Source organism: Archocentrus centrarchus, chromosome 14 (assembly GCF_007364275.1).
Source record: "Archocentrus centrarchus isolate MPI-CPG fArcCen1 chromosome 14, fArcCen1, whole genome shotgun sequence".
In the NCBI taxonomy this organism is placed as follows: Eukaryota; Metazoa; Chordata; class Actinopteri; order Cichliformes; family Cichlidae; genus Archocentrus; species Archocentrus centrarchus.
In genome coordinates, this window is record NC_044359.1 from 3,805,336 (window position 1) to 3,821,059 (window position 15,724).

Sequence of the window (15,724 nt, forward strand, 5' to 3'; positions counted from 1 at the left end):
TCACTCTGTTCTCATCTTTAATTAAAAAGAAAAAAAAAACAAAACCCTAAAACATCTGTCAAACATCTGCCTTTACACAGGAACAAACAGCTCCTCACAGAGTCCTGATCAGTGATCAATACATCAGTCGTACAAAAACAAACCTGATTTTTTCACTCAAACATTAACAACATGTTTTTATCTAAAAATAATCTGAAGTCTTTTTAACTGGATTTAAATCCTCCTGCTGGGTTAGCCTAGCTTAACACAAACACTGGAAGTGGATGGAAACTGTTAGCTCTTCCATTGAGGGGTGGGACTTATGCCAAGAGGGGCGGAGCCACTCCATGATTAGCTGGCAGTTCAGAGGGGTTTGGGCAGGCTGGAAACTTCCTCCAAGCACTCGTCATACGCCTCCTGGTAGTCCTCGTGAGGTTTAATGAGGATGACGCAGGTCGGCCTCTTCGAGCCTGCAGAGGAACCCAGATCCTGGAACACAGGAATTTCACAATAAAATTCCGAGATTATTCTCTGGAGCTTGAAAACGGAGGCATGGGTCATTACAATCAGTGGTTTTGTGACCTGGATGACTGAGAACCTACACAGACGTTCCAAGATTATGCAAACTTTGCACAATAAGAGTCAGAGAAAAAAAAAAAAAAAAAAAAAAAAAAAAAAAATCACAAGTATTTCAAATTAAAAGCCAGAAACCATGCCATACAGAGACATCTCAAACAGGACGTGTCTAAAGTGAGTGACCACAAAGGCAGGATCGCTCTAACGTTAGTCTGACTCCACCGTACGCCATCTTTGGCGTAGGGGGCGGGGCAAAGTGCTGCTCCACTGAAGTCAGTGAACACGTGTGGAGTCTGATGGGTGCAGTGTCGACAGGCTGCATCTATGGTGGGAATTCTCAAGTTACAGCCAACGGACGTCTGCAGAACAGACGCCGCCACCTTTTCTCTGAAACAGCAGAGCTAATGAAGGCTTGTTCCACAGGCCAGTAATGCAGGGCTGCAACGATTCATCGACTAACTTCAATAAATCGATTATAAAAAATCCTCAACACAAATTTGTTGCTTTGATGATTCGTTTAAATTCTGCAGCTCAGGTCTTTGTGTAAGGCGAGCGTTTCACTCACATTAGCAGGATTAAAATAGACCTGCAGTAGAAACGTATTTAAGAGGGCGCATGTGAATAAAAAGCATTACAGCATCGAACTCATGCAGCCCCCAGTTTTTCAACAAAAACACAGCAGCAGCTGTGCAGTCTGTCTGCACACGCAGCGCGCACAAAGAGGCGCTTTTCTAGCGTCCAAGGCAGCAGCTCTTGTTCCTGTAACCACCTTAAAACCTTTACTGGGAAACAGCTGGAGGTCCTTCATCAACCACCTGATCAGAACAGAACTTTGTAGCTGCTCCATCCACCCTGTTTGTTCCACACAGGGAAACATCTGCAGTACGGAAGTTAAAATATGCTGTTGAACTGTTAATGTGACAAAAGTATCCAATTACTCGATGGAATAATCGATCAAATACTTGATTAGAAAAATAATCCATAATTGTAGCCCCAGTTACATGTTTACTTTTTTGTGTTTGACATTATTTATTTTTGTGTTTAGGAAAATGTTGTTTAGGCAGATGTTCTAAAATGGGATGCAGTGAGCGCCAAAGTTATCAGAGTTAACAAAAACAAACGAAATAACAAAAACTGAAATTGAAAAAACATTTTTGAAATAAATAAAAACTGTAATTAAATGGAAAAAACGATAACCTAAACAGTATTGTGGGTTTACAAAACAAATAAAAGTAACTGAAATTATAGTTAAAATGCACTTTGCTTTCCTGTCTGTCAGTTTATTTAAAGCCTTGCAGATTGATATGAAATCACTTTTTCTGTTTTAGTAGTTTAAACCAGGAGCTCCGGCACCTCGCTGTGTCTCTGCTCGCTGCACCGGGCCGCAAAATAAAACAGCAGCACATGACCACACACATGACGCGGCTTACACATGAATAAATGCTGGTTGGTTGCATACCCAAGACCCAGCACAGAAGGCTAATTAGTGAGTATCTAACCACGTGTCGCGGTAACACCACCTTCGGGCCGAACAGTAGATCACGTGCACGTTCTGTCAGCTGTTTGTAACGCCGCCGCTGTGTTCTGGATCAGTGACCTCAAGCACACCACTCACTCCCTCACACTCCCACTTCATTTAGTCACTAAGACCCAGCTGGTTCGTTTAATAATGACCTACATAATCCACCAATGGGAGCACAGATTAGCAGAAATGAGCGGAGCCAATAAGGAAGCGAGTCGACGCCTCAGTGTGAGAGCAGATCTGAGGCTGCAGGAGCATCGATAGAGACAGCGTTTGGTGTTGGACGCGGCGATGTTTCTGGACAAATGTGAGAGCTCAGGTGGAGGCGGAGTCCATCCAGAGAGGCTGAAATCTGTCACACCATGACCGTGACGGTCAATAAAGTTTTTCTTTGTGAAGCTTCACTGAGCTGCTCACAAACACCCTGAAAACACAGCCATCCAGGTGAGACAGGCCTCCGTCAGTACACCTGTCTGCTGTCAGTCACTCACCACTTTAGAGGGGATGTAGGCATACGGCAGGCTTCTGTCCTCACACATGATGGGCAGGTGGCAGTAGACGTCAATGGGCAGCGTGTCCCCTGCCAACACCACGATGCTGCAGAGACAAGCCAGCCAGAAACAAATAATTGCACCTGAAATCATGACAAACACCCGATGACTCGTTAAATGGTGAAAGCGTGGCAGCCGGCTCACCCTCTCTCTCCTTTGTTGATGAACTTCTGAACTTCTTTGACTCCTCGTCGGATGTTCCTCACTTTGGCAGCTGGATGCAGATACAAAGAGAAACTGCTTAACCAGGGTCCATCCAAAAATCAGCTGTTTTTCGATCAGAAGCAACATATCAGGTCTGCCTTTTGTGGCCTTCCAGCTGAGTCCAGCTGCAGACTGCATCTGAGCACAGCTGGACGGTTAATGCTCCAACATCTGAAACATCTGCTGCAGCGCGTGCATGAGTCTGAACGCAGCTCATTCAAACAAAACAGGCGTCCACTCTGTGGAGGGCACTTTGACATGCTACACGCTGGATTAATCAAGACTTATGTGCATCTAAATTAATGCCTAAAATAATGATGATCGCTGCTACCAATCATCATCATGAAAAGGTCAAGCACTGTCTAACAAAGCAGGAAGGAGGGCAAACTGGAGGTTCGCGGAGCACGCAGCAGCTGCTTCCCCTCAGAAAATGACTAATACATTATAAACTGTGGACATATCAATAACACGTTTATGGCCGAATTATTCAGAAGGTTCAAATGACTCGAATGATGTCTTATTTTAAGTCTTGTACTGTTTCTAACGTCTGTATTAAAGCAAGAAATCGTTAAATGTGTTCATTTCTGAACGGAGCTCGGCACCGCTGCGCCTCCATGAAAACAGCAGCATTCGTATTTTTCCGGGCAGGTCAGCGGTCTCTCCTTCTTCTTACCCTTTTTGACGCACTTGTAGAGCTTCTTGCTGAGTTTCTTCGGGGCCAGCGGCTGGGCGATCGGGTTCATGTTAGCGATCAGCTCCTGGTAGGACCTCTCGGTGCCCCCGGTACCGGCGCCAGCCTCCTCTCCTTCCGCCAAGCCCTTCTCCTTCTTTACCTTCGTCATTTCTGATCGATAATGACTTATAATCGTTGTCCGTTTGATTGTTTCCTGCTCGGACTCCTGCCTGCTGATCACAACACGAACGCCACACGTGTTTTGAGCCTCTTTTTCTGCTGTTTGCTAGAACGCTGAACAACAGCGCCTCTAGCGGCCCGGAGAGCAGCGACAGCTCCACCCTTCAAAATAAATCACTCAGCTTCCGTTGTGAGCTTACAGAAAAATAAAGCATCAAAATTAAAAGTTTTAAAAAATACATTAAATCAGCATTTCTTTTTGTTCTTGTTAAAATAAAAAGGAAAGGTGCAGAGTGCTGGAAGAAAAATGATTAAAAATATATGTGTGGAACATGTCTGAAAGAACATACACAAAAATTATTTCCTGCATATTGATATGGAAAATTTTCACATATTTGAATGGAGTCTGGTCAGCATTTATATTTCCAATGAGTAATTGTATCAATATATTAATTGCTGCATCAGTGGAGAGCTTCAGTCATCCAGATCATGGTAGTCTCAAGAGCCTGAAAAAAAAACTTTTTTGAAGATGTTTCACTTCTGTGCTATCAGTGCAGCTTTGTCCAGCCATTGGTAGGATTTTTCTATATGAGCCACTTCTTCAATCAGTAGAAGCCGTGCAGAGGCCTGTCCTTCCATGATGGTTCCTGTTCTTGCTCCTCTTCTTTCTCAGGTTTCTTCTGTCTGAGGTATTCACTAAGCACCTGATCCCTTGTGGCCATCCATATTGCTCTATTTCATAGTCGGTATCTGTAGCCAGTCTTGTTGATAATCTGGCTGAGGGGATTCAATCCTATGCAGAACAACAGCGGGGACAGGGTATCTCCTTGGTAAATCCCACACTTGATGGTAACTTGTGCAACTGACTTGAAGTTGGCCTCTAGTGTTGTCCTCCACATACCCATTGAGTTCTTGATGAAGGCTCTTAGGGTCCTGTTGATCTTGTATAGTTCTAGACATCCCAGGATCATGTGTGCAGCATCGAGTCATAGGCTTTCTTGTAATCAATCCAGGTGGTGCACAGGTTGGTCAGTCTGGTCTTACAGTCTTGAGTGACTGCTCTATCTATCAGTAGCTGGTGTTTTGCTCCCCGCTCATGTACTGAACTACTTCCCTGCTCATCTTAGGTGTGAAGATGCCTCATAGGAGTTTCCATGTTGTACTAAGGCAGGTTATTGGCTGGTATTTGGATTGGATTGGTACCTTCTGGGGATCCTTGGAGATCAGAACTGTCCGCCAGTAGTCAGCCATTCTGGGTGTGTCTTAGTCATTAGCAGCTGGTTCATTTGTGTTGCCAGGCATTCAACAAAATATTCTAATTAAAAACCCACTGTACAGATGCTGAAATAAAACAAATGGGTCACAATCACAGTTCAATCTATTTATGAAAGAAGCTCTCAGTCACAACTTTAATTTTTAATCAATATTTTAATGAATTTAAGATAATTTAAATATTTAAATACAGTAACAGCAGAGCAGCGTCAGAGGAAATAAAGTAAAAAAAAATAAATAAATAGATTTGATAAATCCAAACAAATAACTGATAAAGTAAACACTGATGATTCATGATTATTGGGCTTTACTGGCAGGGAGCTCAGTGACTGATCTGAGTCAGGATGGGCTGGGTTGGGTCAGGGTTGGTGAACTTGCAGTGATGATGTCATCATAGGTTGATGATGTCACCAAACATGGTGGGGAGCTTCTGCTTCTTCATCTCGGTGGCCATTTGACACCAAACGCAGGGTACACAGAAGGTGGAGCACAAACAGTCGATGCAGAGGTTGCCCTGAACCAACCAATCAACCAACCAATCAATCAACCAACCAATCAACCAACCAACCAACCAACGAAAGAAAGAAAGACACAAACAGTGAGCAACAGTTGCTAATCTTAGCATAGGAATGGAGTCTACTAACATCACCAAAGAGCTGCTCTCAGTAACTTTGGGGTCGTACTTTGATGCCGTAGCGCTGACGTATGGACACCCTGATGGACATGGTGATGGGACGGATGCAGCCGAACACGTCCAGCACGGGGAGGCAGAGACACTGACCGAACTCTTTGGTGGTTTTACAGGCAAAGCAGGGACAGCACCAGCACGCAAAGCAGCCTGGGAACAATAAACACCAAAAAACATCAAAACAAGAAACATACTTCTAAGAAAATCACATTTCAAAAGAAAACATCACTTTTTTTAAAAAATTTCACTGCATTTGTATAATAAATACACATATCACTTACACTTTGTAGTTATGACTTAAGTTGCTCTTTAGATCAAAGGCTTTCATTTATTATTTTAAGTTTGAGGTGAATAAAATAACGAAAGTAAAATCAGCTAACACAAGATTCATTGTCAGCTGCATCAGACTGATGTTAAATTAGCAAATTTGAATGGAGTTTGATGTAGATCAGCTGTTGACAGATTAGTGTTCATTCATGTTCCAGCTGTCTGCTCTTGTGTGTCTGTGTGGGTTTACTCTGATTGGATGAAATTTGTGTGTTACTCTACATTGTTTCGTGTCCTCGCAGCAGTCGCAGATCCCTGACGCCCAGTCAGCTTCAGCGGAGGAAATGAAGATCTCCTGAGGCTGCGTCAGCACCGGCCTGCTCATCGTCCACCTGACGGAACACCTGCTGCTAAATTAGATGGTTTTTCAATGGAGTTTGGTAATTTAAAATCTAATACATCCAAATTAAACAAACAAAAATTAATGATGAGTGTTGGTGTTTTTTTTTAACTTCCATGTATCTGATAATAATCCACACATAATCCCATTAGGAAATCTGCTAATTTAACATCAGTTTGTAGTTAAATATGATGATGAACAGTCTTGAAGATGGAATTTTTTTCCTTTAATGTTTTTGATCACTGACAGATCAGCCACCTACAGTGCAGTCCTGAGATCCCTTCCCAGGCACCTCGACCCCACTCACATTCAGGTGACCTCAGTAGATCACATGACAGGGTGGGGCAAAGTCTCACAGTGGGTTCACTGGAAGCTCCTGGTGGTTATCAGTGACTTGCTGTTTGTAAAGGGAAGTTTGCCGGTTTAACTCCAGCTGTGATTTCTGCTGTGCTCGGGTGGATCTGTTGATGCTTCACTGGCTTCACGTTGGCTTTAACTTGTCTTTGAATCCTCTGGTTTTAAATATTTATTGAGCATTAAAGTAAAGCAGTGACAGATGTCAGTGTTTCTGCTGCTGCACAGGAAACAATAACGGCTGACAGCTGATCCAGAAAACTTTATTTTCAGTTTAAAGCAGCTCTGAAGTTGCTGCCACAGTGTAACTCGGTTTAACCCAGTGACTTGAACTGTCCATCAAAGCGACCAATCACATTGGGACTCCTCTACCTTTGGGCTCCGCCCTCCAAATAGTCAAAAGTCAGTTGATACCAGAGCAGCGCCCTGCACTATGAAGGGGGTTCAGCGTACCCCAGGTATCTGACCCTGACACTGCTGATCAGGATAAGCTGGTGATTGGCTCTCTAAGGTAGCCCAGGGTTTAACCTGTGAAAGGGGAGGGACTGGCAGCTTCTGACCAATCTAAAAGAGGTGTTTCATGGGTCACATGACTTTTCTTCTACAGAAAAGAATCCCTGAGTGCCGCCTACTCCAGAGATGTTATCAAATAAACATAATAAAATATGTCAGTAAAATCCAACATTCTTGTAAAATCTGCTGGTTTCTGGCACCAAGCGGCAAAATAAAGATCTGAATGCAGTGAATGATTGTGTGTCTGAGTCGCTCTCAGTGCTGCTGCTGACTTCTAAGGTCTGAGACTTTAAACTCTTAAAACTTCCTGTCCCACAGCCTGATGACTGATGATGGTTCATGATTATTGGGCTTTACTGGCAGGGAGCTCAGTCAGGATGGCCAGGGTGGGTTTGGGGTGGTGACCTCCCACTGATGATGTCATCATAGGCTGATGATATCACCAAACATGCCTGATGACTGATTGAACAGGTATGAACCGCTGTTCTTGTTGTGCGTCTGTTTCCAGCAGCAGATCAGAATCAAGCAGAACAACATTTCTTAAATCACCACATTGAGACACACACATTCCTGACGGTGACACACAGTTTGGGCTTCATTGAGTGGTTTTAGGTACAGCGTAACAAGCTGCATGTGTGAGCGTGTTCTCTCAGCAGAGTCTGAATCTCTCTGAGAACCTGCTGTGAACCAAAGACTCAGTGAAGTCATGAACTCTGAACATCAGCTGCTGCTGACAGATTTTATCCTCCCAGCTGCTGTTTGAGGGTTTCAGAGCAAAGATTAAATATAAAAACCGAGTTCAGACACAGGCTCAGTCTGCATACAGATCTGATCTGAGATCAGCGCGTAGTAGGTGTCCTGGTTTAGGATCAGATATGAAGACTTACAGAACAATAAACCTGCCGTAAAAGAAGAATCTGTCTAAGAATCTTTAGTACTGACGCTCATCAGGGAACACAAAGACTTCAGACCCTCCAGCTCCCCCTCACAGCTCTGAGGGATCTTCCATGAATGATGACACTATTTTCTGGAGATCTGATTGGTCAGTAGGTGGTGATTTCTAATCTGGAACCTCACCTGTTCACAGCATTAATTACCATGGAGATTTACCCTCATAAGAAGTGAGTCACCTTTGTAGAGTTACCCTGAATTTACCTGAGAAGAGGAAGTCCTGCTTCGTGGTTCAGGCCTCAGGATTCAGTTCTGAGTGCAGAGTTTCCTGTGGGAGCAGCTGACACGCTCGTGTGTGAGACGACTTCTTTGTGGCTGCTGAGTTCTTGCGGGTTGTTGAATTTCAGCTTGAGGAATTTAATTATGTGAGTGGTGAAGAATATCTGCATGAAATCAAATTATTTGCTCGTGATTGTGTTTTTTTGCCATAAATATATTTCCATAATTTCCAGCCTGGAAAAAGAAAAGTTCGAAGAATTCCTTAAAGCTCCAAATGACCCTGATGTTCACACCCATGTGGAAGCTTCCGCCCACAGCTGTAAACATTAAACGTTATCATTACATTTGATCGATGTGGAAACTGGTGTTAAATGAGATGATCAGTGAATGGAGTCTGGTGTGGATTTACACCCACTGCTCAGAGAACATTTACAGGTATAACAGCCACATTCATGTGAGGTAACGTAACAGCAATGTCAGATTAATCGTTTCAAACCATCAGAGGAACAAACAGCAACAAACACACAAAAAAACCACACAACAGACCAACCAAAAGCAGCAGAGCAGCTGCTGAGACCCGAACAATGAGCTCATTTAGAAGATCAAACTAAAGAGGAGAAGAAGAGTGTGATCCTCTTACCTGTGCGAGTGTGAGACTGACTGGAGGGATGAAAGTTTTGGATGAACCTGATAAACGAGTTTGGCTGACTCACTGCACACTGTTAGACTCATCTCTCTGATGCCATGTGCGTCATTTTATTTGAAATGTTTTAGTGTTTAAAGCTGTAACTCTGACCATGAACACCACAGCTGCTCTGCACCAGTCCAACACAGAGCTTTACTGTAAACTCACCACAGTACTGCAAACTGACCTGTTTATCCTGCACTAAACTGCAGTATTTTCATGCAACCTTTGAATAACACAAACTTAGTGTGCCTCAGTTTGTTTACAGGATGTTTCACAGTATGAAAAATCACAACATCCCTTTAAATCTAACCTCTCCTATCGTCTTTCTCCATCTCTGATTGAACTTCTCTCTCATTCAGGAAACACAGCAGCTGGACCTTCAGCTCGCAGACACACTGTGTAACAAACTGCACACAAACAGTTTGTGTGTTTGCTGATTTTTGTTGGGCTGATAGAAAAATTTAAATTAGCTGCATCTAAAAAGCGTTACTCCCTTTATGCTCACTGCTCTTCAGTAGAGCGAACTAAGATGCTGAAGCACAGCAGCTTACAGGCATCTGCACTGAGTCCCACTGTAACCCCTGAGCACAGCTCTATAAACGAAGCATGAATTATATGGTTTTAACTCTCTTTGTATGTGATAAACTTCACTGATGGAGACACCAATAGGATTGCCCTATATATGTTATTATTCCCCATATTTAGGCTCAGATTGGTTTGATGTTTGAAGGCAGTGATGGGAAATAAAATCTTCCCTCAGCTGTTAAACCTAAAGTAACGAGTCTGTTTGTAAGGAGTAAAAGTAAAGAGCTGTCAGAAAAATAAATACTCAAGTAATGTACAGATACCTGAAAATTCTACTTAAGTACAGTAATGAGGTATTTGTAGCTGAATCTGCCCCCAGAAAGTTGGAGCTGAATTCTGCAGGAAAAAGTCATTAAAGCAGCAGAAGAAGAATTCAAAACAACGTTCAAAAGTTCAAAAATATTTTATTAACTGAAATCTGAGAAACTTAACCTTTCAGAATAAAAGCTCTTCACACTTATGTACACTTTATCTCTGAGTGTGTTGACCACCGGCAGAACCTCCCACCTGAGCGCAGCATTAATCACACCTGGAGCGCTCACTTTCACAGCTGTTTTTGTCTTCCCACCTCCAGTCTTGGCAGGTAAGTGGGCGGAGCCTGAGAGCTCAGGGGTAGTTCTTGTATGTGACTTCCTTGCCGCTGATGTGGTAGATGTTGTCCTCGGCGGACTGTCCAGTGTGAAGCTGCAGAGTCGATGAAGTGGAGCTGAACTTGATCAAGCTGCCGATCTGCTGAAGTCTCTGAGGGCTGAAACACAACAGCTGGTTAATCAGATGTAGGAGGTTCACTTTGATTATTATTACATGACTTCTCAGTGACTTCCTGCAGAGAATAAAAGACTTCCTGTATAGATGCACCAAACATTAGAGCTGCTAAAATCTAACAGCTAATGGATAAAACACTGAGTTTGAGAGAAATCTGTCGACTGAAATCATAAATAAAATTATAATCAGATCAGGACATCACACCGGCCAGAAGCTCGTTAACCTTTGATGATAACTGTAGTCAGAGAGGTCACATGCTAACATCTGTGTCTGTAATTTCATGAGGATGTTTCGAAGGGTCTGAATGCACTCTGAAACTTTCTGCTCAGTTTCCGCTCGTTTGAAATCTCCTGTGTGGTTTGTGGTTTTGGACACTTTGATCTCTGAGTTTCAGTCTGAAGATGTGATGATGACGATATGTCGACAGTTTGAAGGCTGAGAAACTGTGAAGGCTAAAGGCCCCTGAACCCGAGTCATTCACGCTCGATGATCGAGGTGCTGAAACACGTTATTTATTCAGACAATGCAGAAAGAAGAAGTTCATGATGAGACTCACGTTTTGCAGAGTAGCTTCAGTCCTCCTGCTGCAGAGACACAAAGACATGAGACGGTGAGCTGTTACTGTTCAGCATCAGGGCTCTAAGAGCATCTGAAAGCCCTGCTGTCACAGAGAGTCTCTGACAGAAGAGCTTCTTCAAAAATCATGCAGTGACTGATCAGAAACAGATCAGACACCCAGAGTACAATGTTGGTTTCCTCCGCATCACAGAGATCAAACTGCTGCAGGCTATTCAGACTGTGGTCGATCATTAGACTGATTGGTTAGACTTTAATATCCCTGATGGAATCTTCCTAAAGGGATTAATAAAGTTTTTATCTAATCTAATCTAATCTAATCTAATCTAATCTAATCTAATCTAATCTAATCTAATCTAATCTAATCGAGGACTAAAGCTAGACTGTGACACTTTGAGAGGGAGTGAAACTCCTTTGGTTTCAGTTTTGTGTTTATCAGCCCTGAAATGTTCGTGTGCGTATCTGCTGTACTTATGAGGGCTGAAAAGGCTGAAAAGAATCATTAGAAACACCAAATCTGGACGCACACGTCTGCACTCTGAGGGCTGTAACTGTCACAGCACCAAAGTAAAATTCTACGTGGCTTCATTAAATATACCAAAGCTGATTCTGAGGGGTTATAATAACCACATCTGACATATAACAATATCATCATCATAAATGGAAGAAACACCAGTTGTTAAAATGTCCAATATAAATGTGTTTGTACCACAGGCTGTTGGTGAACCTCCTCCTTGTTGTTGAGGCTGTGTGAATGGATTTGATTCTAAACTCACTGATGATGAGGAGTCCACTGACGATGAGCAGGAATATCAAACCCTGCAGCACGTAGAACAGACTGTCCGTCAGCAGGCCGCCCTCCTGTTTCTGTAAGCCCAGAAAAACACCACGTCACTCTGGGAGGGTTTGAAACCTTCACCTTTTGTAGAGAAGTGAGCCTGCTGGGTTATAGCCTGACACGTCTCTGGGATCTCTGGTGTTCTGTGATGTATCAGCCCTGGTAGTTGATATTCATCAGGTTTGCAGATTGTGTGATGAGTAGAAATTGGTATTTTATTTTTTAAATGCAACACAACTGGACAAAAACTAGAACAAAGTAAATCTTTATTCAAAACAGAGAAATGGGCCCAGTATGGCTACAGTATCATTGTGGAGTGAGAGAAACCAATGAGGAAGTGAGACACAGACTGGAGCAAAAAAAAACATGTTATTAAAGCTGATACATGTCCAAAAAGCAAAACCACACAAACTGAGTGCAAAAAAGGTGAAGAAACAAAATCCAGAGCAGCAGAGCAGCAGAGCAGCAGACAGGGAGGTAAACAGAGACTGGGGAAGGACAGGACTATTTATACACATGATCAGCAAACCTGGCACAGGAGACTGAATCTGATCTAGACACTGAGACAGGAGGAAGTAAATCCAAAAAGAAACAGGAAAGTTCACCACAATATAGATAATATTGACCAACAATATTATCTACCCCATGAGTTCTCACATGTCATCATAGTGGCTATATATGCTCATCCCTCTGCCAGCATACAAGACATTTTGGACAATTTGATGCTTCCAAGTTTGGGGATGGCCCCTTCCTGTTCCAACATGACTGCACACCAGTGCACAAAGCAGCTCCATAAAGACATGGATGAGCCAGTTTGGTGTGGAAGAGCTTGACTGGCCTGCACAGAGTCCAAAGTGTACATAAGGGGACTTTAACCACTCACTTTGGACACCACATTAACCAGTAACTGTCCCACCAGAGAGGAGAGGACCATAGATCTGCTGTACGCAAACATCAAGGCCTGATTCAGACCCCTGCAGGGAATCTTATGTAGGTTACATTGTAGACGCTATAAAGTGACCGATGTTGTTGCCGGCATTCCATTTCATTCAATTTATATAGCGCCAAATCACAACAAACAGTCGCCTCAAGGCACTTTGTATTGTAGGAAAAGACCCTACAATAATACAGAGAAAACCCAACAGTCAAGACCCCTGGTTTGAGGAGCACAACAACAAGTTTGAGGCATTGACTTGGCCTCCAAATTCCCCAGATCTCAACCCAATCGAGCATCTGTGAGATCTGCTGGACAAACAAGTCTGATCCTCGGAGACCCCACCTCACAGCTTACAGGACTTACAGGATCTGTTGGTAACATCTTGGTGAACCATCGGGGCTACTTTGACAGCAAAAAGCTGAACCAACATAACATGAGACAAGTGGTCATAAAGTCACGCCTGATCAGTGTACTTCATAATTTCAAACATTAGCCATATTTAGCATTTACTGTAAGTTTTATTGCGCTGTTCTTTCTCACATTTATAATTTGCCTTTTTCTCACCTCTCTGCTGCTCGTCACGCTGCAGAAGGAAGTCAGGAGGCTTTTTGTGGAAGTCATGTGACCTGCAGGACAAGGAAGTGAAAGCAGATGTTTTTTAAGATGCTCATGTGTCAGTAGCCGCTTCACTTTAACCTGCTGAAACACACAAAGCCTGATAGCAAATCATTACTGTGATGATCAATTGAATTGGACAAAAATCAGGAGCTGCTACTATAAATATATGATGACTAATAAAGTTTATTGAACAGAAATGCAGATGATTGCCTTTCCTTTGATTGGCTGTTGGTCCTCCCATTTATAGGTGTTACTGATTACCAACAGCTATAAATGAAGAATAAGGAGGAAATGATGTCAGACATCATCTCACGTCTGCACCAAAAGGCTGAAACAGCTGCTTTTATTTGCAGATTTATTCTGGATTCAAAGGCCAGAATAAATCTGCAGTCTGTTTTTGGCACTCATGACCACAGATCATGTCACAGGTGTGACTCTTTTACCTTCAGTCTGAGCAGCTGCTGTCGGCTGTGCGGTCGATGTGTGAATTTGTGGAGCTGAAACAGATCATTAACATCAATGAACCAGAAACTGAAGGTTCCAGATTTTCAGATGTGGATTCATTCATATAAACCTCAAACCTTTTTCGTGAATTCATTAACTCCTCACCTGTGACGACGGTCAGGTCAACGTGATGTTTCTCATCATTAAACCAGCCGGGTATCGCCACCCTGCAGCCGTAGCGTCCAGCGTCTCCCTCTGTGAGGTGCAGGATGGTCAGAGAAACGTCTCCGTCCTCCAGTCGGCCCAGCAGCTCATACCTGCTAGAAGCTCTGGTCTCTACTCTGTCTCCATCTGTGGAGATCAGCTGATCACCGCAGCGAAACAGTGGTATTTCTCCTCGACCCCAGCAGACCGACAGAGCTCCGTAGTATTTTCTGTCATATTTACAGGGCAGACTGGTGGTCTGACCTGCCTGACCTTTGACCTCTGTGCTGTCACATTCAGAGGCTGAAAAGACAGAAAACAGGAAGACTCTTAAAACAGTGACTCTGATCTCAACTCTGATTAATGCTCTGCTTTCAGATCTCAGATCAGTCTGATCATCTTTGACTGGTTCTTACTGGTTTGACAGGTTCCAGTAACCTTTGACATGTTCCTTGTGTTCTAAAGGTAAAAGTCCAGAAGTGAGAAGGCTTCACTGACACCAAAGACTTTATTAATTCTTATTGCATGCTGACTCTGATTCCTGATCTGTGTCTGTGTGAAAAATAAAAGCAGGACTGAGTTTGACTTCAGGCTTTAACAATGAGAAACATGCCAGCACGCAGGCAGGAAGTGCACGAGTTAGAGAGCGAGGTCGCAGAGAGCCGAGGCTCACAGCGGGTAAAAGCCACCAACATGCTGCTGAATAATTCCAAATCTACGAGTCCAGCTTTGGGGAAGCGCTGGCTGCACTGACCCTAACCCTGACTGCAGCCTCAGTTCCCCTGAAGGGAAATCCTAACGCTTCAGCTTCCCAACACATTTCAGACAATCTCTGCTTCCAACATGGTGGGAACAGTTTGGGGAAGGCCGTTTCCTCTTCCAGCCCAGTAACCAAAGTATGTTCCACAAAGACATCAAACACCTGTCAGGGTGAATATGTTTATGACCAATGACATCATCAGATGTGGCTCTGCAGCCCTCCCTGCCTTTGTGTTCACTCTGTGGTTTGAAAGCGTCTCTCTCTCTCTCACGCAGGGCTACTTTCAGGTTTCTGCTTTCACTGACCTACAAAGTAGAAGACCAGATAATAAGAAAGTGCCACAGCCCTGCTGCACAGAGCCCCCCTGCAGTGAACGGCAGATGATGAAGCTCTCCTGGCTGCTGTGGGGTCAGGTCTCTGTTTGGGCTGCTGCTGCTTTAACGCTCTTATTAACCCTTTAACACCTAAGCCTGGACTTTTTTGCTTAAAGGGCCTGAAAACATCCTGTGCACTCATGCTGTTGCCCATTTTTACAGAACACTTCAAACTTTCAATATTTGACAGTTATTTACAATTTACTGCATGTTCAAAAAGTGCATCAGCAGTTTCAATCTGGATTTAAAGAGTTGTGCAGAGAAAAGAAAGAAGAGAAACCCAGATGAAGAAAGCTCAGCTCAGGATCAAATGATTCAAAAAGGTGCACGAAGCAGCAGATTACCTGTGAGGAGCGCGAGCAGCAGCACGAGCTTCATGATGGAGCCCGAATGAGCCGTCAGTGCATGTCAGTACGCTAAAACAGCTGCCCCTCACCACAGCTGCACGCTGCAAAAAATGAGCCAGAGGGTGTAAAAACCACCAGCAGCAACAGCCCGAGTGACACCGACACGCTTTCTGTTCCACTTTCCGGAGGTACATCTACAGCCAGGAGGCCAAAGTCACAACTGAAACATCCACCTCTCA

At 43.5% G+C, this 15,724-nt stretch overlaps 3 protein-coding genes across 6 annotated transcripts; all 3 read right to left on the reverse strand.

Moving 5' to 3' along the window:
* Positions 1-3,803, reverse strand: nhp2 (NHP2 ribonucleoprotein homolog (yeast)). The gene is made up of 4 exons (XM_030746884.1): positions 3,506-3,803; positions 2,773-2,842; positions 2,569-2,674; positions 1-468 (listed from the first exon to the last, which is right to left on the reverse strand). Exons 1-4 carry the CDS (start codon positions 3,672-3,674, stop codon positions 343-345), a joined length of 471 nt encoding a protein of 156 aa, XP_030602744.1. The 5' UTR covers positions 3,675-3,803; the 3' UTR covers positions 1-342.
* Positions 3,804-5,169: 1,366 nt separating this feature from the next.
* LOC115792374 (cornifelin homolog B-like) lies at positions 5,170-9,012 on the reverse strand. Of its 2 annotated transcripts, none has more exons than XM_030746887.1 (5): positions 8,990-9,012; positions 8,335-8,513; positions 6,195-6,316; positions 5,641-5,795; positions 5,170-5,471 (listed from the first exon to the last, which is right to left on the reverse strand). In XM_030746887.1, the coding sequence occupies exons 3-5, from the start codon at positions 6,295-6,297 to the stop codon at positions 5,349-5,351; spliced, it is 381 nt and encodes a 126-aa protein (XP_030602747.1). In that variant the 5' UTR covers positions 6,298-6,316; positions 8,335-8,513; positions 8,990-9,012; the 3' UTR covers positions 5,170-5,348. The 2 variants fall into 2 exon arrangements, with proteins under 2 accessions (XP_030602747.1, XP_030602746.1); XM_030746886.1 differs by having other exon boundaries at positions 6,195-6,322.
* Positions 9,013-10,117: 1,105 nt separating this feature from the next.
* On the reverse strand, positions 10,118-15,579 carry LOC115792372 (hepatitis A virus cellular receptor 1 homolog). 3 transcript variants are annotated; one of them, XM_030746883.1, is made up of 7 exons: positions 15,483-15,579; positions 13,966-14,307; positions 13,800-13,853; positions 13,303-13,364; positions 11,740-11,830; positions 10,944-10,968; positions 10,118-10,370 (listed from the first exon to the last, which is right to left on the reverse strand). In XM_030746883.1, exons 1-7 carry the CDS (start codon positions 15,514-15,516, stop codon positions 10,229-10,231), a joined length of 750 nt encoding a protein of 249 aa, XP_030602743.1. In that variant the 5' UTR covers positions 15,517-15,579; the 3' UTR covers positions 10,118-10,228. The 3 variants fall into 3 exon arrangements, with proteins under 3 accessions (XP_030602743.1, XP_030602742.1, XP_030602741.1); XM_030746882.1 differs by having other exon boundaries at positions 10,944-10,971; XM_030746881.1 differs by having other exon boundaries at positions 10,944-10,971; positions 11,673-11,830.
* Between the last annotated feature and the right edge of the window lie 145 nt (positions 15,580-15,724).

Excerpts from the sequence above, each read along its gene's own strand:
- nhp2 (XM_030746884.1), bottom strand. The coding sequence starts at position 3,674 with ATGACGAAGGTAAAGAAGGAGAAGGGCTTGGCGGAAGGAGAGGAGGCT. Across the intron at positions 2,675-2,772 it reads ATCAACAAAGGAGAGAGAGG|CATCGTGGTGTTGGCAGGGG; the intron begins GTGAGCCGGCTG and ends TTGTCTCTGCAG. Across the intron at positions 469-2,568 it reads CCTACATCCCCTCTAAAGTG|GATCTGGGTTCCTCTGCAGG; the intron begins GTGAGTGACTGA and ends CCTGTGTTCCAG.
- LOC115792374 (XM_030746887.1), bottom strand. The coding sequence starts at position 6,297 with ATGAGCAGGCCGGTGCTGACGCAGCCTCAGGAGATCTTCATTTCCTCC. Across the intron at positions 5,796-6,194 it reads CTGCGAGGACACGAAACAAT|GCTGCTTTGCGTGCTGGTGC; the intron begins GTAGAGTAACAC and ends TATTGTTCCCAG. Across the intron at positions 5,472-5,640 it reads GTCAGCGCTACGGCATCAAA|GGCAACCTCTGCATCGACTG; the intron begins GTACGACCCCAA and ends TGGTTGGTTCAG.
- LOC115792372 (XM_030746881.1), bottom strand. The coding sequence starts at position 15,516 with ATGAAGCTCGTGCTGCTGCTCGCGCTCCTCACAG. Across the intron at positions 14,308-15,482 it reads GCTGCTCGCGCTCCTCACAG|CCTCTGAATGTGACAGCACA; the intron begins GTAATCTGCTGC and ends CTGTCTTTTCAG. Across the intron at positions 10,371-10,943 it reads CTGAAGCTACTCTGCAAAAC|CCCTCAGAGACTTCAGCAGA; the intron begins GTGAGTCTCATC and ends GTTGTGTTTCAG.